At 44.9% G+C, this 17,186-nt stretch overlaps 1 protein-coding gene across 3 annotated transcripts in view; it reads right to left on the reverse strand.

Moving 5' to 3' along the window:
• cryz (crystallin, zeta (quinone reductase)) overlaps positions 1-17,186 on the reverse strand; it is a 63,439-nt gene that overhangs the window by 15,855 nt on the left and 30,398 nt on the right. For 2 of the 3 annotated variants that reach the window (XM_043698551.2, XM_043698552.2), the window contains exons 4-6: positions 10,636-10,799; positions 4,554-4,605; positions 2,229-2,378 (exon numbers count right to left, since the gene is read on the reverse strand). In XM_043698551.2, coding sequence (XP_043554486.1) covers positions 2,229-2,378; positions 4,554-4,605; positions 10,636-10,799 — 366 coding nt within the window. The remainder of the gene's footprint in view (positions 1-2,228; positions 2,379-4,553; positions 4,606-10,635; positions 10,800-17,186) is intronic. The other variant, XM_087990345.1, reaches the window with a different exon arrangement.

Below are 17,186 nucleotides of genomic sequence, written 5' to 3' on the forward strand. Positions count from 1 at the left end.
CACTGTTGCTATTGAGCGTCAGTGGTGAAGAGAATGGATGCTTGTGGATGTGATGCTAATCAAGTGGGCTGCTTTATCCTGGATGGTGTCGAGCTTCTTGAGTGTTGTTGGAGCTGCACTAATTCAGGCAAGTGGGGAGTATTCCATCACACTCCTGTCTTGTTGATGGGGAAAGTGAGGAATGCAGATACTGGAGATCAAAGTCAAGAATGGGGTGCTGGAAAAGCACAGAAGGCCAGGCAGTATCCGAAGAGCAGGAGAATCGACGTTTCTGGCAAGAATCCTTCATCAGGAATTGATAATGAAGGATTCTTGCTCAAAACGTCAATTCTCCTGCTCCTTGGATGCTGCCTGATCTGTTCTGCTTTTCCAGCACCCACCCTTGACCTTGTAGACTGGGGACAGGTTTTGAGGAGGCAAAAGCTGAGTTACTGACAGCAGGATTCCTAAAGTCTGATCTGCTCCTGCAGCCACTGCATTTATATGAATAGTCCAGTTTAATTTCTGGTCAATGCCAAACACCCAGGATGTTGACAGTGGAGGGATTCAGTGATGGTAATGCCACTGAATGCCAAATGGCGATAGTTTGATTATCTCTCTTGGAGTAAGTCCCTGCCTGGCATTCATGTGGCATGAATTTCATTTACATTTTATCATTGCAAGCCAGGGTATTGTGAAGGTCTTGCTGCATTTTAACATGAACTGTTTCTATGTCTGAGGAGTCATGATTGGTGCTGAATATTATGCAATCATCAGCAAATATGCCCACTTCTGACTTTATGGTAGAGGCAAGGTTTATGATGAAACAGCTGAATATGGTTGGACCTAGAGCACTATCCTGAAGAACTCCTGCAGAGATGTCTTGGAGCTGAGATGACTGACCTCCAACAAATACAACTATCTTCCTATGTGCCAGGGATGACTCCCAATTAATGCAGTCTTTCTCCCAATTCATATTGATGCCAGTTTTGCTAGGGTCCCTTTGATTGATATTTCAATCAAATCTGTAATGAGGTCAGGAGATGAATGGCCCTGGCAGAATCCAAACTGGGTGTCGCTGAGCAGATTATTGCTGAGAAGCTGCTGCTTGATAGCACTGTTGATGACACTTTGCATCACTTTACTGATGGTTAAGGCTAGACTGGTTGGGTGGTAATTGGCTTGGTTGGACTTGCCCTGCTTTTTTGTGTACAAGACATACCTGGAAAAGTTTCTATATTATTGGGTAGATGCCAGTGTTGAAGCTGTACTGTAACAGCCTGGCTAGGGATGCAGCAACGTCTGGAGCGTAGGTTTTCAATACTATTGTCGGAATGTTGTCAGAATCCACAGCCTTTATAGTAACAAATCCCTCCAACTGTTTCTTGATTTCACATGAAGGGAATTGAATTGGCTGAATTGGCATGTGTGATGGTGGGGACCTTTGGAAGATGCCAAGATAATAATGTCTGTTATCCTCAATGTTCCTTAACAGCTGTCCATCAGATCACTCTTTTGTGCTGTCTATTGTACCCAAAGAAGAGCCACTCTGGAGCAAGGTGTTAGGTGTAGCACCGTGGCTGGCACTCTTCCTCCTAGATCAGGAGGTTATTGGTTCACCCAGATCAGGCAACACACATTCCTGGCCGGCATTCCCACTGCAGTGTGAGGGACTGTCACATGGTTAGGTGGTCAGTATACAGAGTGTAGTCCTCTGTCAGAGGTGCTGTCTTTTGGATGAGATTAAACAGAGACCATGTGTTCCCTCACAGATAATGTACTGTAAAAGATTCCATGGAATCTTGGTTAAATATGCAGTTCTTCCCAACATCCTAGGGCCAAATTTTATCCCTGAACCAACATCACTAAAATAGTCCATTGCTTATGGAAACTAGCTGTGTGTAAATTGGCTATTGCATTTCTCTTATTCTAACTGTAACTACATTTCAAAAAGTACTTCACTAACTGTAATGCTCTTTTGGATGTTATGAGGTCATGAAATGAGCTGTATAAATGCAAGCTCTTTCTTTTTATACAGTTTGATTGCTTGCAATGGACAGGATCAAAGACATAAGCAACACCATCCTTCTGAGTGCCAGGAGACAGAAATAAGACTGACAGTATAGCCAGCAACACTGAGTCTTTATTCATTCTGCTAACTCTTGTCGTTTGGAAACCATGAAGCCTTAGGAAATGTAAACACTGTGAAATGCATGACCAATGGAGATTTTGAAGTGCTGGATCTGTACCTTGATCTTATCAATGTAGCCAGTCTCCCTGTGGTTGAAAGTCTTGTGAGCTCCATTCTTTTGAACCAGACTGAGTCCTTCCTGAGTCCCAGCTGTCCCAAGAACCTTCAGGCCGTAGGCTCTGGCAATCTGGCACGCTGCTATCCCAACCTGAAACTCAGCACAACAATTATGCACTACCTTTCATGGAAGCAGCTTCTTAACTTCATGAGCCAACTCATTCCAACCAAACACAATACCTCCATTCTCCAACTGCCGTAAGCAAGCAAGCAAGCACAGAAATCCAAATTCCAATTACTATTTTCCTCCTGACTGCATTTCTGATTTCACATTGAGTTTTTTTTTGTGCACGCACATTTGAGTCAGGGAAAGGAGCACCAAGATCATACTATGCAATATTAATAAGTCAATGGGATTGTCTAAAATGATTTAGAGAAAGTGACTCATCAGCATTACCAGAAATAAAATGGAGTCATTTTATAAAAAGGTGACACCAACATCAGTAAAGTGATTTCAAACATGGACACATGCAACAAAATATATCGGGTCTACATGGATCTAATTGGTAACTTTTCCAAAGAATTGTCACCGCAGGATAGGCTGAATGGTTTATTCCTGCAGTTTGCAATTCGAAGATTTATAATACGATTATGATAAAATACTGCAATAGATCAACTCAACTATTTTTTTAAAAAATCATTTACAGCTTGTAGGTGTTGCTGGCATGAGTACCTTTTATTTCCTATCCTAAACAGCCTTTGAAAAGGTGGTCGAGAGTGTGGTGCTGGAAAAGCACAGCAGGTCAGGCAGCATCCCAGAAGCAGGAGAAATAACGTTTCGGGCAAAAGCCCTTCATCAGAAATGGTTCATCAGGAATTTGAAAAGGTGATGATGAGCAATCTTCTTGAATTTCTTCAAGCATAGTTGAAGTAATTTGCTCAGCATTTCAGAGGGTAGTTAAAAATGAACCATTTGCTGTAGGTCTGGAGTCATGGACAGGTCAGGACAAGTAAGGGCAGCAGGTCTTCTTCCTTAAAGATCGTGATGAAATGTGAACTTGTGTCTCTGCATCATTGGCCCTGGCCTCTGGATTCCCAGCCCAGTCTTCGCCCCATAGATTTTATTTAAAATGGGAGCAATTTGGGTTGAAGAGAGAAAGAATAAGTCTTCTGGTTCAGGAGTTGGAAATGAAACATCAGTTGAAAAACTGCCATAAAAATTTAGGAGAGGATGAGAGGACATTTGTTTTTCACAAAATGTGGTTGGAATATGAGCTTTAGCACAGGAAGAGTTTTAGATACAGACAACAATTCAGGGAAAGTACTTAAGTTCGGGAAGATGGAGGGCTTTAACTGAAAAGCAAGGAAGAAAGATAAATAGCAAAGAAGCAGTACAGACACAATGAGTTAAATGGCCTCTGTGTAATAACATTAGGTGACCCAAAAAGGTTTTCACCCGAGTGTGAAAATACAAAGTTTGGCTCATTCTCCTCTTCCAATTACATGCATAGACATGTAGAATAATTGCATGGGTCTCTGGTGTTGCCTGAAGCCTTACTGTCTCTCAGAAATACTATTAGGTTACACGAGGGACTGGGGGAAGGAGGAAGAAGAGGTCAAAGAGATGCACAATATATATGTATCAATGTAGAAATGCTATTTCTTACTTTGCTAGACAAAAATATACACATTCATCTGTGGAGGGGTTCTTCCTGAGAACCTCCAGACAAGGAGCTTTCCCCAGTTAAAACAGTATAGGCAAGAGTCAACGCAGCCAGAGGCAGAGTGGATTGGCGTTAGAACTACCCTCTTGTTACCACACCAGCTGCCACATTCCAAGTTTAACAGAACTGAGAGAAGGTAAGCCTAAAAGCCAAGTGGAAGAGGGGGATATGTTGGAAGTTGGGTGGAGTAGGGGAGGGTCTCATATGAGAAATGGGATGAGGTAGTAGGTAGATGTGTGGGGGATAGAATAGCAGGATAGTGGTGAGGGTGTAGACTAAATTGTTGGGATTTTGGGGGATTGAAGGTTAAGCTGCTGAGTTGATGGTCTTGAGGATTCAGATGTACATTTTCTAGAGTACGCCCGGTCTACAACTAACTGGAAACTAGAAGATCTGGATGAAGGAGCTTGAAATTGAAGGAGTCAAAGCAGGGAATTGCAATTTGCGTTGAAGGTTCAGGACAGCCTGTGCTTAGGGAAAAGATCGGCGTGCAGTAATGACAGTGTTAGACAAGATTTTGGCAATCCCAAAAATATTATTTGCTCTAAAGTTCTCAGACATTTATGAAAATCCAGTTCAGGTAGGAAAATAATGCAGCTTACCCCTCCACTTGCTCCATGAATTAGAACAGTTTCTCCAGCCTTCACATGGGCTCTGAAAGAGAAAGGAGTTCCACTGAGAGAATATCCGTTTGGCCTGCATCCAAAACTAGAATCAAAGCTGGTGACCAGTCAATTCAGATGCTGTGAGTGCCACTCCCTCTGATTTCTGTCAAAACGGTAGAGATTGGGCAGTAAATCCAACTCAGTAAGTGTGGAAATCCACACAATTTAGGCTCCCATTCCTTCCAGCACAGAAAATGAAGGGCTGATCGAATCAAGGTGGCCAGGTCAATTGAAGGATTCAATAATGTAGACATTTTCTCTCCATTTCCTCTGGTGGAAGAATCCAGAACAAAGACACGGAATCAAAACATTAGAGCCACACCATTGTTCAGGGGCTAAATCAGGAAAGCACTTCACACATTTCTCCCTCCAAAGACCTTTGAGTTGGGACATAATTGAAAATTTCAAAACTGACATTAATAATTTTTGTTAAGCAAAGTTACTAAATGTTGCAGAATCAAATCGGTCCAATGGAGTTAAGATACAAACCAACCATCTTTGAACCTAATGGGGGAAGAGGCTCAAAAAGCTGAACCGTCTCTTCCGGTTCCTGTGTTCTGAATCGTAAGAAGAGTTCTTGTCTGGACAACTTCTTGTCAATTTCTCTCTGTTCACTTCATTTTTTATCAAACATAAAATAAATAATAAAACCAGGAGATAATCAAAAGTGTAAATGAATTGCACCTTCTTGACGACAGAATTAAAGTTGCAGTTTACAAGGTATAGTAAGCCACACAATGACAGAGTTATGACGAATGCTAGCTAATGCTGAAAGGGTTTAATCTGAATAATTATCAGTTTTAATTAGTGTCTGTCATCATCTCCTGAACTGTTTTTAATCACTTGAAAGAAACGATGTTGCTGGGAATGGAGACTTTGATATAAAAATAAATTGGAAAGACTGGGACTTCATTCACTGGAATGTAGGAAGTTGAGGGGTGACCTTATTGAGGTTTATAAAATCATGAGGGACATAAGATAAGGTGAATGACAAAGATCTTTTCCCTAGGGTTGGTGAGTTCAAAACTAGGGGGCACAGTTTTAAAGAGAGAGGAGAAAGATTAAATAAGGAAATGAGAGGCAATTTTTTTTTTACACAGAAGTGGTTAGTGTGTGGAATGAACTGCCAAAGAAAGTAGTGGATGCAGGTACAATTACAACGTTTAAAAGACATTTGGATAAGTTCATGAATTGGAATGTTTTGGAAGGATCTGGGCAAGTGGGATTAGTTTAGTTTAGGAATGTGGTCGGCGTGTACTGGTTGGATCAAAGGGTCTGTTTCCATGCTATATGACTCTATGAGAGAAATATATCATGGTATCTTTTCTCCTTCATTAGACCTGCATTTTCTGTGTCCTCTTACTTCAGAATATTGCATGGCTATGAGGGGCAGAAAGGATCAAATTGTATTGTTTATCAACTATGTGTTTATAGATATTAAATACTGCAGGGTACTGTGGCTGAGCGTCCATCTAAAATAGAGTTTTATAAATTGGTTGCCCGCTTTTGCTTTTGTTGACTATCAAAATAGAGATCTGATAGTTTCTAATATACTGTTGCACTCTGTATTGGTTCATTTGATGTAAGTGGTACTGAAATTGAAACCACAAGATCTAGAGCACGAAGGTAATGAAAATGTAACTCCTGCAATGCTGTGATATCACTCACCATAAATTACAGTCGACATAATTTTAAGGCACTGGTGATTCCATACCTGGAAAACTGTGTGCGGCTTTGGTCTCTTTACTTAGGAAGGACATACTTGTCCTTGAGGGAGTTCAAGAAAAATTGGCTCACAAACCGAGTTCCTGGGATTAGTGATTATCTCTTGAGGATACATTGTGTAGACTAGACCTATCGCCTTCCAAGCTACCTTCCCGCTAGCCCCACCCATTTATCTCTCAGCCCCCTTGGGGCCCCCCCCACATTTCTGATGAAGGGCTTATGCCAGAAATGTCGACTCTCCTGCTCCTCGGATGCTGCCTGACCTGCTGTGCTTTACCAATGCCACACACTTTGACTCTCCTAAACTTCAAGGAGAAAGTGAGGACAGCAGATGCTGGAGAGCAGAGTCGAGAGGGCATATGCCCTTCATCAGATTTATCTCTAATATTTATGGTAATTTAGAAGAAAGAGAGATTATCTCATTGAAACTCTTAAAAATCTTAGGGGCAGGCCAGGTAATGAGAAAATATTTCTCCAATATAAAAAATAATCACTCATGGGATGTGGGCATTGTTGGCTGGGACAGCATTTATTGCCTATCTCAGTTACCCTTGAGGAGGTGGTGGTGAACTGCCTTCTTGAAATGCTGCAGTCCACCTGCTCTGGGTAGACCAACAATGCTGCTTGGGAGGGAAATCCAGGATTTGATCCACTGACACAGAAGAAATAGTGATATATTTCTAAGTCCGGATGGTGGGTGGCTTGCACTGGAATTTGCAGGGGATGGTGTTCCCATGTATCTGCTGCCCTGTCCTTCTATATGGCAGTAGTTGTGGATTTTCAAAGTGTTATCTGAAGAGCTTTAGTGAATTTCTGCAGTGCATCTTGTAAATGGTACACACTGCTGCTACTGAGCTTGATGTGGAGGGCTCGAATGTTTGTGGATGTGGTGTCAATCAAGCGGACTGCTTTGTCCTGGATGGTGTCAAGCTTCTTGAGTGTTGTTGGAGCTATACCCATCCAGGTACTTGGGGAGTATTTCATCACACTCCTGGCTTGTCCCTTCAAGATGATGGACAGGCAATGGGGAATCAGTAGATGTATTAGTCACTGCAGTATTCCTAGCATCTGAACTGCTGTTGCAGTCACTGTATTTATATGGTTAGTCCAGTTGAGTTTCTGGTTAATGGTAATTACCAGGATGATGATAGTGGGGGATTCAGTGATGGCAATGCCATTCAATGTTAATGGGCAATGGTTAGATTGTCTGTCATTGTCTGGCATTTGAGCGGAACAAATGTTATTTGCAATATAAAGGGACTTGGGGGTATATGTGCATGAAGCACAGAAAGCCAGCACAAAGGTGCAGCAGGTAATCAGGAAGGCTAATAGAATAGTGGCCCTTATTTCAGGGGCTTAGAGGACAAGAATAGGGAATTCTTACTGCAACTGTACAAGGTGCTACTGAGTTGAAACTTTATTGCTGGAACAGCACAGCAGGTCAGGCAGCATCCAGGGAACAGGAGATTCGACGTTTCGGGCACAGGCCCTTCTTCAGGAATGAGCAGAGAGTGTTCAGCAGGAGAAGATAAAAGGTAGGGAGGAGGGACTTGGAGGAGGGGAGTTGGAAATGTGATAGGTGGAAAGAGGTCAAGGTGAGGGTGATAGGTCGGAGTAGGATGGAGGCGGAGAGGTCAAGAAGAAGACTGCAGGTCAGGAAGGCGGTGCCGGGCTGGAAGGATCCGGCTGAGACAAGGTGGGGGGAGGGGGGGATGAAGAAACTGGTGAAGTCCAAGTTCATCCCCTGCGGTTGGAGGGTTCCCAGTCGGAAGATAAGACGCTCCTCCTCGACCGTCGGGTTGTTGTGGTTTGGCGGTGGATGAGTCCAATGACCTGCATATCCTCGGTGGAGTGGGAGGGGGAGTTGAAATGCTGTGCCACAGGTTGGTTGGGTTGGTTCGTCCGGGTGGCCCAGAGGTGCTCTCTGAATCGCTCCGCAAGTAGGCGGCCTGTCTCCCCAATATAGAGGAGGCCACACCGGCTGCAGCGGATGCAGTAGATGATGTGGGTGGAGGTGCAGGTGAATCTGTGGCGGATATGGAAGTTTCCCTTGGGGCCTTGGAGAGAAGTGAGGGGGGAGGTGTGGGCGCAAGTGTTGCACCTCCTGCGGTTGCAAGGGAAGGTGCCGGGAGTGGTGGTTGGGTCGGTGGGGGGTGTGGATCTGACAAGGGAGTCGCGGAGGGAGTGGTCTCTACGGAAAGCTGATAGGGGAGGGGAGGGAAATATATCCTTGGTGCTGGGGTCTGTTTGGAGGTGGCGGAAGTGACGGCGGATGATGCGCTGTACATGGAGATTGGTGGGGTGGTAGGTGAGGACCAGTGGGGTTCTGTCCTGGTGGCGGTTGGAGGGGCAGGGCTCAAGGGCGGAGGAGCGGGAAGTGGAGGAGATGCGGTGGAGGGCACCGTCGACCACGTCGGGGGGGAAATTGCGGTCCTTGAAGAAGGAGGCCATCTGTGTTGTACGTATTTTGAACTGGTCCTCCTGGGAGCAGATGCGGCGGAGACGAAGGAATTGGGAGAATGGGATGGCGTTTTTACAGGGGGCAGGATGGGAGGAGGTGTAGTCCAGGTAGCTGTGGGAGTCGGTAGGTTTGTAGTAGATGTCCGTGTTGATTCGGTCGCCTGAGATAGAAACAGAAAGGTCTAGGAAGGGGAGGGAGGAGTCCGAGACTGTCCAGGTGAATTTGAGGTCGGGGTGGAAGGTGTTAGTGTAGTGGATGAACTGTTCAACCTCCTCGTGGGAGCACGAGGTAGCGCCGATACAGTCATCAATGTAGCGAAGAAAAAGATGGGGGGTGGGGCCAGTGTAGTTGCGAAAGATGGATTGTTCCACATACCCTACGAAGAGGCAGGCATAGCTGGGGCCCATGCGGGTGCCCATGGCTACTCCTTTTGTTTGGAGAAAGTGGGAGGATTGGAAAGAAAAGTTGTTCAGGGTGAGGACCAGTTCGGTCAGTCGAAGGAGGGTGTCGGTGGAAGGGTACTGGGTGGTACGGCGGGAAAGGAAGAAGCGGAGTGCTTTGAGTCCTTCGTGATGGGGGATGGAGGTGTACAGGGACTGGATGTCCATGGTGAAGATGAGGCGTTGGGGACCGGGGAAGCGGAAATCCTGGAGGAGGTGGAGGGCGTGGGTGGTGTCACGAACGTAGGTGGGGAGTTCTTGGACTAATGGGGACAGGACCGTGTCGAGGTATGCCGAGATGAGTTCGGTTGGGCAGGAGCAGGCTGAGACGATGGGTCGTCCGGGGCAGTCAGGTTTGTGGATTTTGGGCAGGAGGTAGAAACGGGCGGTGCGGGGTTGTGGGACTATGAGGTTGGAGGCGGTGGATGGGAGGTCCCCTGAGGTGATGAGGTTATGGACGGTGCTAGTGAGACCACATTGGGTGTACTATGATCAATTTTGGTCCCTTTATTTAAGAAAATATATCATTTCATTGGACGCAATTCAGAGAAGGTTCATTAGATTGATCTCCAGACTTTACCGATTAGAATTTAAAAGAATGAGAGGTGATTTCATTTGAAAAGTGTAGGATTCTTAAGGGGCTTGACAGGGTAAATACTGAGAGGATGTTTCTCCTCATGGAACAGTCTAGGACTGGAGGACATTGTCTCAGAATCAAGGGGCACAAATTAAGACTGAGTTGAGGAAGAATTTCTTTTCTCAGAGGGTTGTGAGTCTTTGGAATTCCTTGCTACAGAGAGCTCTGGGGGCCGAGGCCTCGTGTGTATTGAAGACTGAGATAGATAGATTCTTAATCAGTTGGGGGATCAAGAGTTATGGAAAAGGGTAGGAAAGTGGATGCAAGGAGTGTCAGATCAGCCATGATCCAATTGAATGGGAAGCAGGCTCAAGGGCCAAACTACTCCTTCTGTTTCTATTTTGATGGTCTTATGCTAAATGTTAGTTGCCACTTTTCAGGTCAAACCTGAAAATCATCCAGATCATGCTGCATTTGGACATAAACTGCCTAGTATCTGAACAGTTGCAAATAGACTGTAAGGGATCAGTCATTTGGGGCTGAGTTAAGGAGGAATTTTTTCAGTTAGAGATATGTAAACCTTTAGAATTCTTATCCCATAGAGCTGTAGTTACTCAGTAATCCGAGTATATTCAAATCAAAGGTTGATAAATTCTTGGGTGCTAAGTGAATTAAAGGATCTGAGGATATTGCTGAAAGGTGTAATTGGGATAGCAGATTAACCATGATCTTCTTGTCATTGGATCTGACTCAAAGGACCAAACGGCTATCCCTGATCCTCTTTTTGATGGTGATGTATATTTATGGTTGCCTTACTTGTGGAAGAGTGCTCGATATGCAGTGAAGTAAGGAATTCCAATAGCTGATCCTTGCTTGTAGTTAAGATTTTCTGGCAAGGGGTAAACACGGTTCTCTGAAGAAACTGTATACTCAGCATATCCACCAGTGATGGTTCCACATGTGAAAACACGGTCCCCTTTCTATGTTGGAGCAAGAAGGACAGATTTATTGAAAACAGCTTCATTTTAAATCTGTTCAAATTATTAAAAACGTCCCAATTTGCTAAAAATATATCATAGTAAAACCAATGCTCCATAATATACTAAAATTGTCAAGCTTGTGCATGCCATCTAACATGTTTTCAATATAACTTCTACTGTATTGATGGAAACTGCCTACGTAAACATGCCAATCTGCAAGTATATCCTCCTGTCTGAAGAGGTGTTGAAGTTTTGTGTTTGCCAGCTTCTGATACTTCACAGGAAACCTAATGCTACGACAAACTTGCTTCAAGTTTAATATAAACTATAAATAATATTAACTTAGAAGTTGGTAAGTTGAAAAAAAAAGACAGAAAATGGGGGAAACACATCAAATTTGCATATCCCGGTTCAGTTATCCAACATTCTTTTAATCTAGCTTTGACAAAGGGTCAGTTAGGCTCGAAACATCAGCTCTTTTCTCTCCTTACAGATGCTGCCAGACCTGCTGAGATTTTCCAGCATTTTCTCTTTTGGTTTCAGATTCCAGCATCCGCAGTAGTTTGCTTTTATTCTTTTAACCTCATTCACCCAAAGCTCTGCTTAGCCTGAATACCTAACATGCAGCCTATGACTGTTTCACATAAAATCACTTGCTGTAATAAATTTCATTCAAACAGAACCCACAAAATACATGCCTCTGGAGGACTTACCTAGACTTAAACTTACTTCCTTTGGAATTGCATGGGACAATGGGCAGCAAGACTCAATCCATCACAATATTTTTCATTCCAATCCAGGTTGTGTCCTATTCTTGAAGGTCCTGCTTAAGTGTACTTCTGTCAGGTCTTGTTTGCCTGGCCAGATCACTATTCCCATCTGGTGGTGTCCATTCAATTGCTATTCTGGTGAAGAATATGTTCAGGTGGTGAACTTTGTATCCCACTATCTGTTATCTCTCTGTGATGGTGACCTGAGGGGGCTTCTGACCACTCCTGTGTGGTGCTTCTTCATTGCTGGTGGTGTCTCTACAAGTGATGCCTCGGATCTTACGTATGCAACATTGGTGGAAAACATCCAACTTATCTGACACTTTTGATGCTATCTTCCATTTCTTGCTGGCATAGATTGCAGTTGGTTCACCTACAGATGTAAACACGGCTTCATGGCCACGTTGATGCTGTTGGATATCCAAACCATGTGGAGTTGCTGAAAGATTGATAGTGCTCAGCTAATTTTTCTGTGGACATAGTCAAAAATCACATGACAACGAATTATAGTCCAATAGGTTTATTTGAAACAGCTAACGAGAGAGATTTGATTCTGTTGGACTATAACCTCGTGTCATGTGATTTTTTTACATTGTCCACTCTAGTCCAACACTGGCACCTCCACATCAGTTCTTCTGTGGACAACGATCAATGCATCGACCTCCCTGCAGTTGTTGGTTCCTAGGTAAAGGAGAGTGTGAGGCTGCACATACTGGAGATCAGAGTCAAAATGTGTGGCACTGGAAAAGCACAGCAGGCCAGCAGTATCAGAGAAGCAGGAGAGTCGACATTTCAGTCATAAGCCCTTCATCAGGAATGTGGGGGCTAGGGCAGCAAAGGGGGCTTACAGATAAATGGGAGGGGGGTGGGGCTGGGGGAAAGAGCTTGGAAGGTGATAGGTAGATGAAGGTGGGGTGTGATGGTGATAGGTTGGAGTGAGGATGGAACATTGTACATAGAACTTTACAGTGCAGTACAGGCTGTTCGGCCCTTGATGTTGCACTGACCTGCAAAATTAATCTGATGCCCATCTAACCTACACCGTTCCATTATTATCCATACGTATGCCCAATGACCATTTAAAGGTGCTGGGTGCTCTGCTTTTTGTCATTGATATAAATGATTTGGATGAGAGCATAAGAGGTATGGTTAGTAAGTTTGCAGATGACACCAAAATCGGAGGTGTAGTGGACAGGGAAGTTAAGAGGTATGGTTAGTAAGTGTGCAGATGACACCAAAATCGGAGGTGTAGTGGACAGGGAAGATAAGAGGTATGGTTAGTAAGTGTGCAGATGACACCAAAATTGGAAGTGCAGTGGACAGCGAAGAAGGTTACCTCAGATTACAACAGGATCTTGATCAGATGGGCCAATGGGCTGAGAAGTGGCAGGTGGAGTTTAATTCAGATAAATGCGAGGTGCTGCATTTTTTGGGAAAGCAAATCGTAGCAGGACTTATACACCTAATGGTAAGCTCCGAGGGAATGTTGCTGAACAAAGAGACCTTGGAGTGCAGATTCATAGCTTCTTGAAAGTCGAGTCGCAGGTAGATAGGATAGTGAAGAAGGCGTTTGGTATGCTTTCCTTTATTGGTCAGAGTATTGAGTACAGGATTTGAGCTATAAGGAGTGGCTGAACAGGCTGGGGCTGTTTTCCCTGGAGTGTCGGAGGCTGAGGGGTGACCTTATAGAGGTTTACAAAATTATGAAGGGCACAGAACCTGGAACACAGAAAAGTACAGCACAGAACAGGCCCTTAGTCCCACGATGTTATGCCGAGACTTAATCCTAATGTAAAATATAGTAACTTAACCTACGCACCCCTCAACTCACTGCTATTCATGTGCATGTCCAGCAGTCACTTAAATGTCCCTAATGACTTCGCTTCCACCACCATCGCTGGCAACGTATTCCATGCATTCACAACTCTCTGCGTAAAGAACCTACCTCTGATGTTTCCTTTATACCTTCCTCCTAATATCTTCAAACTATGACTTCTCTTACCAATCAATCCTGCCCTGGGGAAAAGTCTCTGGCTATTGACTCTATCTATTCCTCTCATTATTTTGTACACCTCTATCAGGTCTCCTCTCTTCCTCCTTCTCTCCAGAGAGAAAAGTCCGAGCTTATTCAACCTTTCTTCATACAGCAAGCCCTCCAGTCCAGGCAGCATTATGGTAAACCTTCTTTGCACCCTCTCCAAAGCCTCTGCACCTTTCCTATAGTAGGACGACCAGAACTGGACACAATATTCCAAGTGTGGTCTCACCAGGGACTTGTAGAGCTGCAGCAAAACCTCACAGCGCTTAAACTCGATCTCCCTGTTAATGAAAGCCAAAGCACCATATGCTTTCTTAACAACCCTATCCATTTGGGTGGCAACTTTGAGGGAGCTATGTACTTGCACACCCAGATCCCTCTGTTCCTCCACACTGCCAAGAATCCCATCTTTAATCCTATATTCAGCATTCGAGTTTGACCTTCCAAAATGCATCACTTTGCATTTATCCAGGTTGAACTCCATCTGCCATTTCTCAGCCCAGCTCTGCATCCTGTCTATGTCGCGCTGCAGCACTCTATATTATCGACAACACCCCCAACCTTTGTGTCATCTGCAAATTTACTATCCCACCCCTCAACCTCCTCATCCAAGTCATTTATAAAAACTACAAAGAGCAGAGGCCCAATAACAGAGCCCTGTGGGAGCCCACTCAACACTGTCCTCCAGGCAGAGTACTGTCCATCTACAACCACTCTCTGCCTTCTGTCAGCCAGCCAATTCTGAATCCAGATAGCCAAATCTCTCTGTATCCCATACTTCCCGACTTTATGAATGAGCCTACCATGGGCAACCCAATCAAATGCCTTGCTGAAGTCCATATACACCACATCCACTGCTCCACTGTCATCGATCTGTCTTGACACCTCCTCAAGATTTGTGAGGCATAACCTGCCCCTCACAAAGCCATGCTGACTGCCTTTAATCACACTATGCTTTGCCAAATAGTCATAAATCCTATCCCTCAGAATTCTTTCCACAACTTTGCTGACCACAGACGTAAGACTGACTGGTCTGTAATTGCCAGGGATTTCCCTATTACCCTTCTTGAAAAGTGGAACAACATTCGCCTCCTTCCAATCCTCCGGTACGACTCCCGCTGAGAGTGAGGAGGCAAATATCCTCACCAGCAGCTTAGCAATCTCCTTTCTTGTTTCGCGGAGCAGCCTAGGATAAATGTGGTCAGGCCCTGGGGACTTATCAATCTTAATGTTTTCCAAAATTTCTAGCACATCAACTTCATCAATCTTGATCTGGTCAAGACTGTTTCTCAGCTTCTCTAAGTTTTCATTTACAACAAGTTCCCTTTCCTTGGTGAAAACCGAAGCAAAAAACTCATTTATGCTTCCCCTATCTGCTCAGTCTCCACGCACAAGTTCCCTCCACTATCCCTGATTGGCCCTACCTTCTCCCTGATCATTCTCTTATTCTTCACGTATGAGTAAAATGCCTTTGGGTTCTCCCTAATCCATCTTGCCAAGCCTTTTTCGTGTCCTCTCCTGCCTCTCCTTAGTCCATTTTTGAGCTCCTTTCTAGCAAGCCTGTAATCCTCTAAAGCTGCGCTAGATCCTTGCTTCCTCCACCTTGTGTAAGCTGCCTTCTTCCTTTTGATGAGAAGTTCCTCTGTTCTCGTCATCCAAGGTTCCTTAATCTTACCCCTTCTTACCTGTCTCAGAGGAATAAATTTGTACATCACTCGCAACAACTGCCCCTTAAATAGTCTCCACATGTCTGTTGTGCCCTTTCTGTGGAACAATTGCTCCCAGTCTGTACTACCCAACTCCTGTCTGACAGCGTCATAATTTCCTTTTCCCCAATTAAATATCTTCCCTTGGTAACTGCTCCTTTCCCTCTCCATGGCTATGGTAAATGTGAGGCAGTGATGGTCATTGTCACCAAAGTGCTCTCCCACCGCGAGATCTGACACCTGTCCTGGCTCATTGCCGAGCACCAAATCCAAAATGGCCTCTCCCCTCGTCGGCCTGTCTCCATACTGAGTAAGGAAACCCTCCTGAACACACCTGACAAAAACGGCTCCATCCAAACCATCTGCACTTGGGAGGTTCCCGCCGATATTGGGAAAGTTGAAGTCACCCATAACAACAACCCTGCTACTTCTGCATTTTTCCTGAATCTGCTCACCTATGAGATCTTCAATCTTTCTACTGCTATTAGGGGGGTCTGTAGAAAACCCCTAATGCGGTGGCTGTTCCTTGCTGTTCCTAACTTCCACCCATACTGACTCAGTAGACAAACCTTCCTCAATAACCTTTGTTTCTGTAACTGTGATGCTCTCTCTGATTAGCAATGTTACACCCCCTCCTCTTTTTCCACCCTCCCTGTTCTTTTTAAATGTTCTAAACTCTGGAACATCAAACAACCATTCCTGCCCTAGTGAAACCCACGTCTCCATTATGGCCACAACATCGTAGCCCCAAGTACTGATTCATGCTCTAAGTTCATCACTCTTATTCCAGACACTCCTTGCATTAAAGCAGACACACTTTAACAGATCCCTTTGTTTCATCACGTGAGAAACCTTCCCAATAGATTCACTACATCTTGTCACTGCCCCATCTACAACTACCCTCCATTTCAGACATGTGACTCTGATTCCCACCCCCCTGCCAACTAGTTTAAACCCTCCCGAATCGCACGAGCAAATCTCCCACCCAGGACATTTGTGCCCCTCCAGTTCAGATGCAACCCGTCCTTCATGTACAGGTCCCACCTTCCCCAGAAGGTATCCCAATGGTCTAGGTATCTGAAGCCCTCCCTCCTGCACCAGCCTCACAGCCACGTGTTAAGCTGCATTCACTGACTGTTCCTCATCTCACTCTCATGGCACTGGTAGTAAACCTGAGATCACTACTCTACTCGTCCTGCTCTTCAGCTTCCAACCTAGCTCTCTGTAGTCACTTTTTAGATCCTCAATCCCTTTCCTGGCTATATCATTGGTGCCAATATGTACCATGATTACTGGCTGCTCACCCGCCCCCTTTAAAATCTTGTAAACCCGATTGGCAACATCCCGGACCCTGGCACCAGGGAGGCAACATACTTTCCGGGAGTCCTGTTCCTGACCACAAAACCTCCTGTCAATCCGTCAAACTATTGAGTCCCCTACCACTAGCGCTTTTCTATTTCCCCCCCCTTCCCTTCTGAGCCACAGTGCCAGGCTCAGTGCCAGAGACCTGACAACTATGGCTTTCCCTGCTGGTAGACAGTTCCCACCAGCAGTATCCAAAACGGTATACTTATTGCGGAGGGGAACGGCCACAGGGGATCTCTGCTCTGACCGTCGGTTCCCTTTCCCCTCCCTGACAGTAACCCCGCTGTCCTTATCCTGTGTCTGGGGAGTAACCACCTCCCTGTACATCCTCTCAATTTCCCCCTCAGCATCCCGAATGATCCGTAGTTCATTCAGCTCCAGCTCCAGTTCCCTAACTCAGTTTTCGAGGAGCTGGATTTGGGTGCACTTCCTGCAAATGTAGTTGGCAGAGACATGTGAAGTGTCTCTCACCTGCCACATTCTGCAGGAGGAACATGCAAGTGCCCTA

Source organism: Chiloscyllium plagiosum, unplaced genomic scaffold (assembly GCF_037043375.1).
Source record: "Chiloscyllium plagiosum isolate Xiang-an unplaced genomic scaffold, Cpla_swu_hap1 HiC_scaffold_9, whole genome shotgun sequence".
NCBI classification, from domain to species: Eukaryota; Metazoa; Chordata; class Chondrichthyes; order Orectolobiformes; family Hemiscylliidae; genus Chiloscyllium; species Chiloscyllium plagiosum.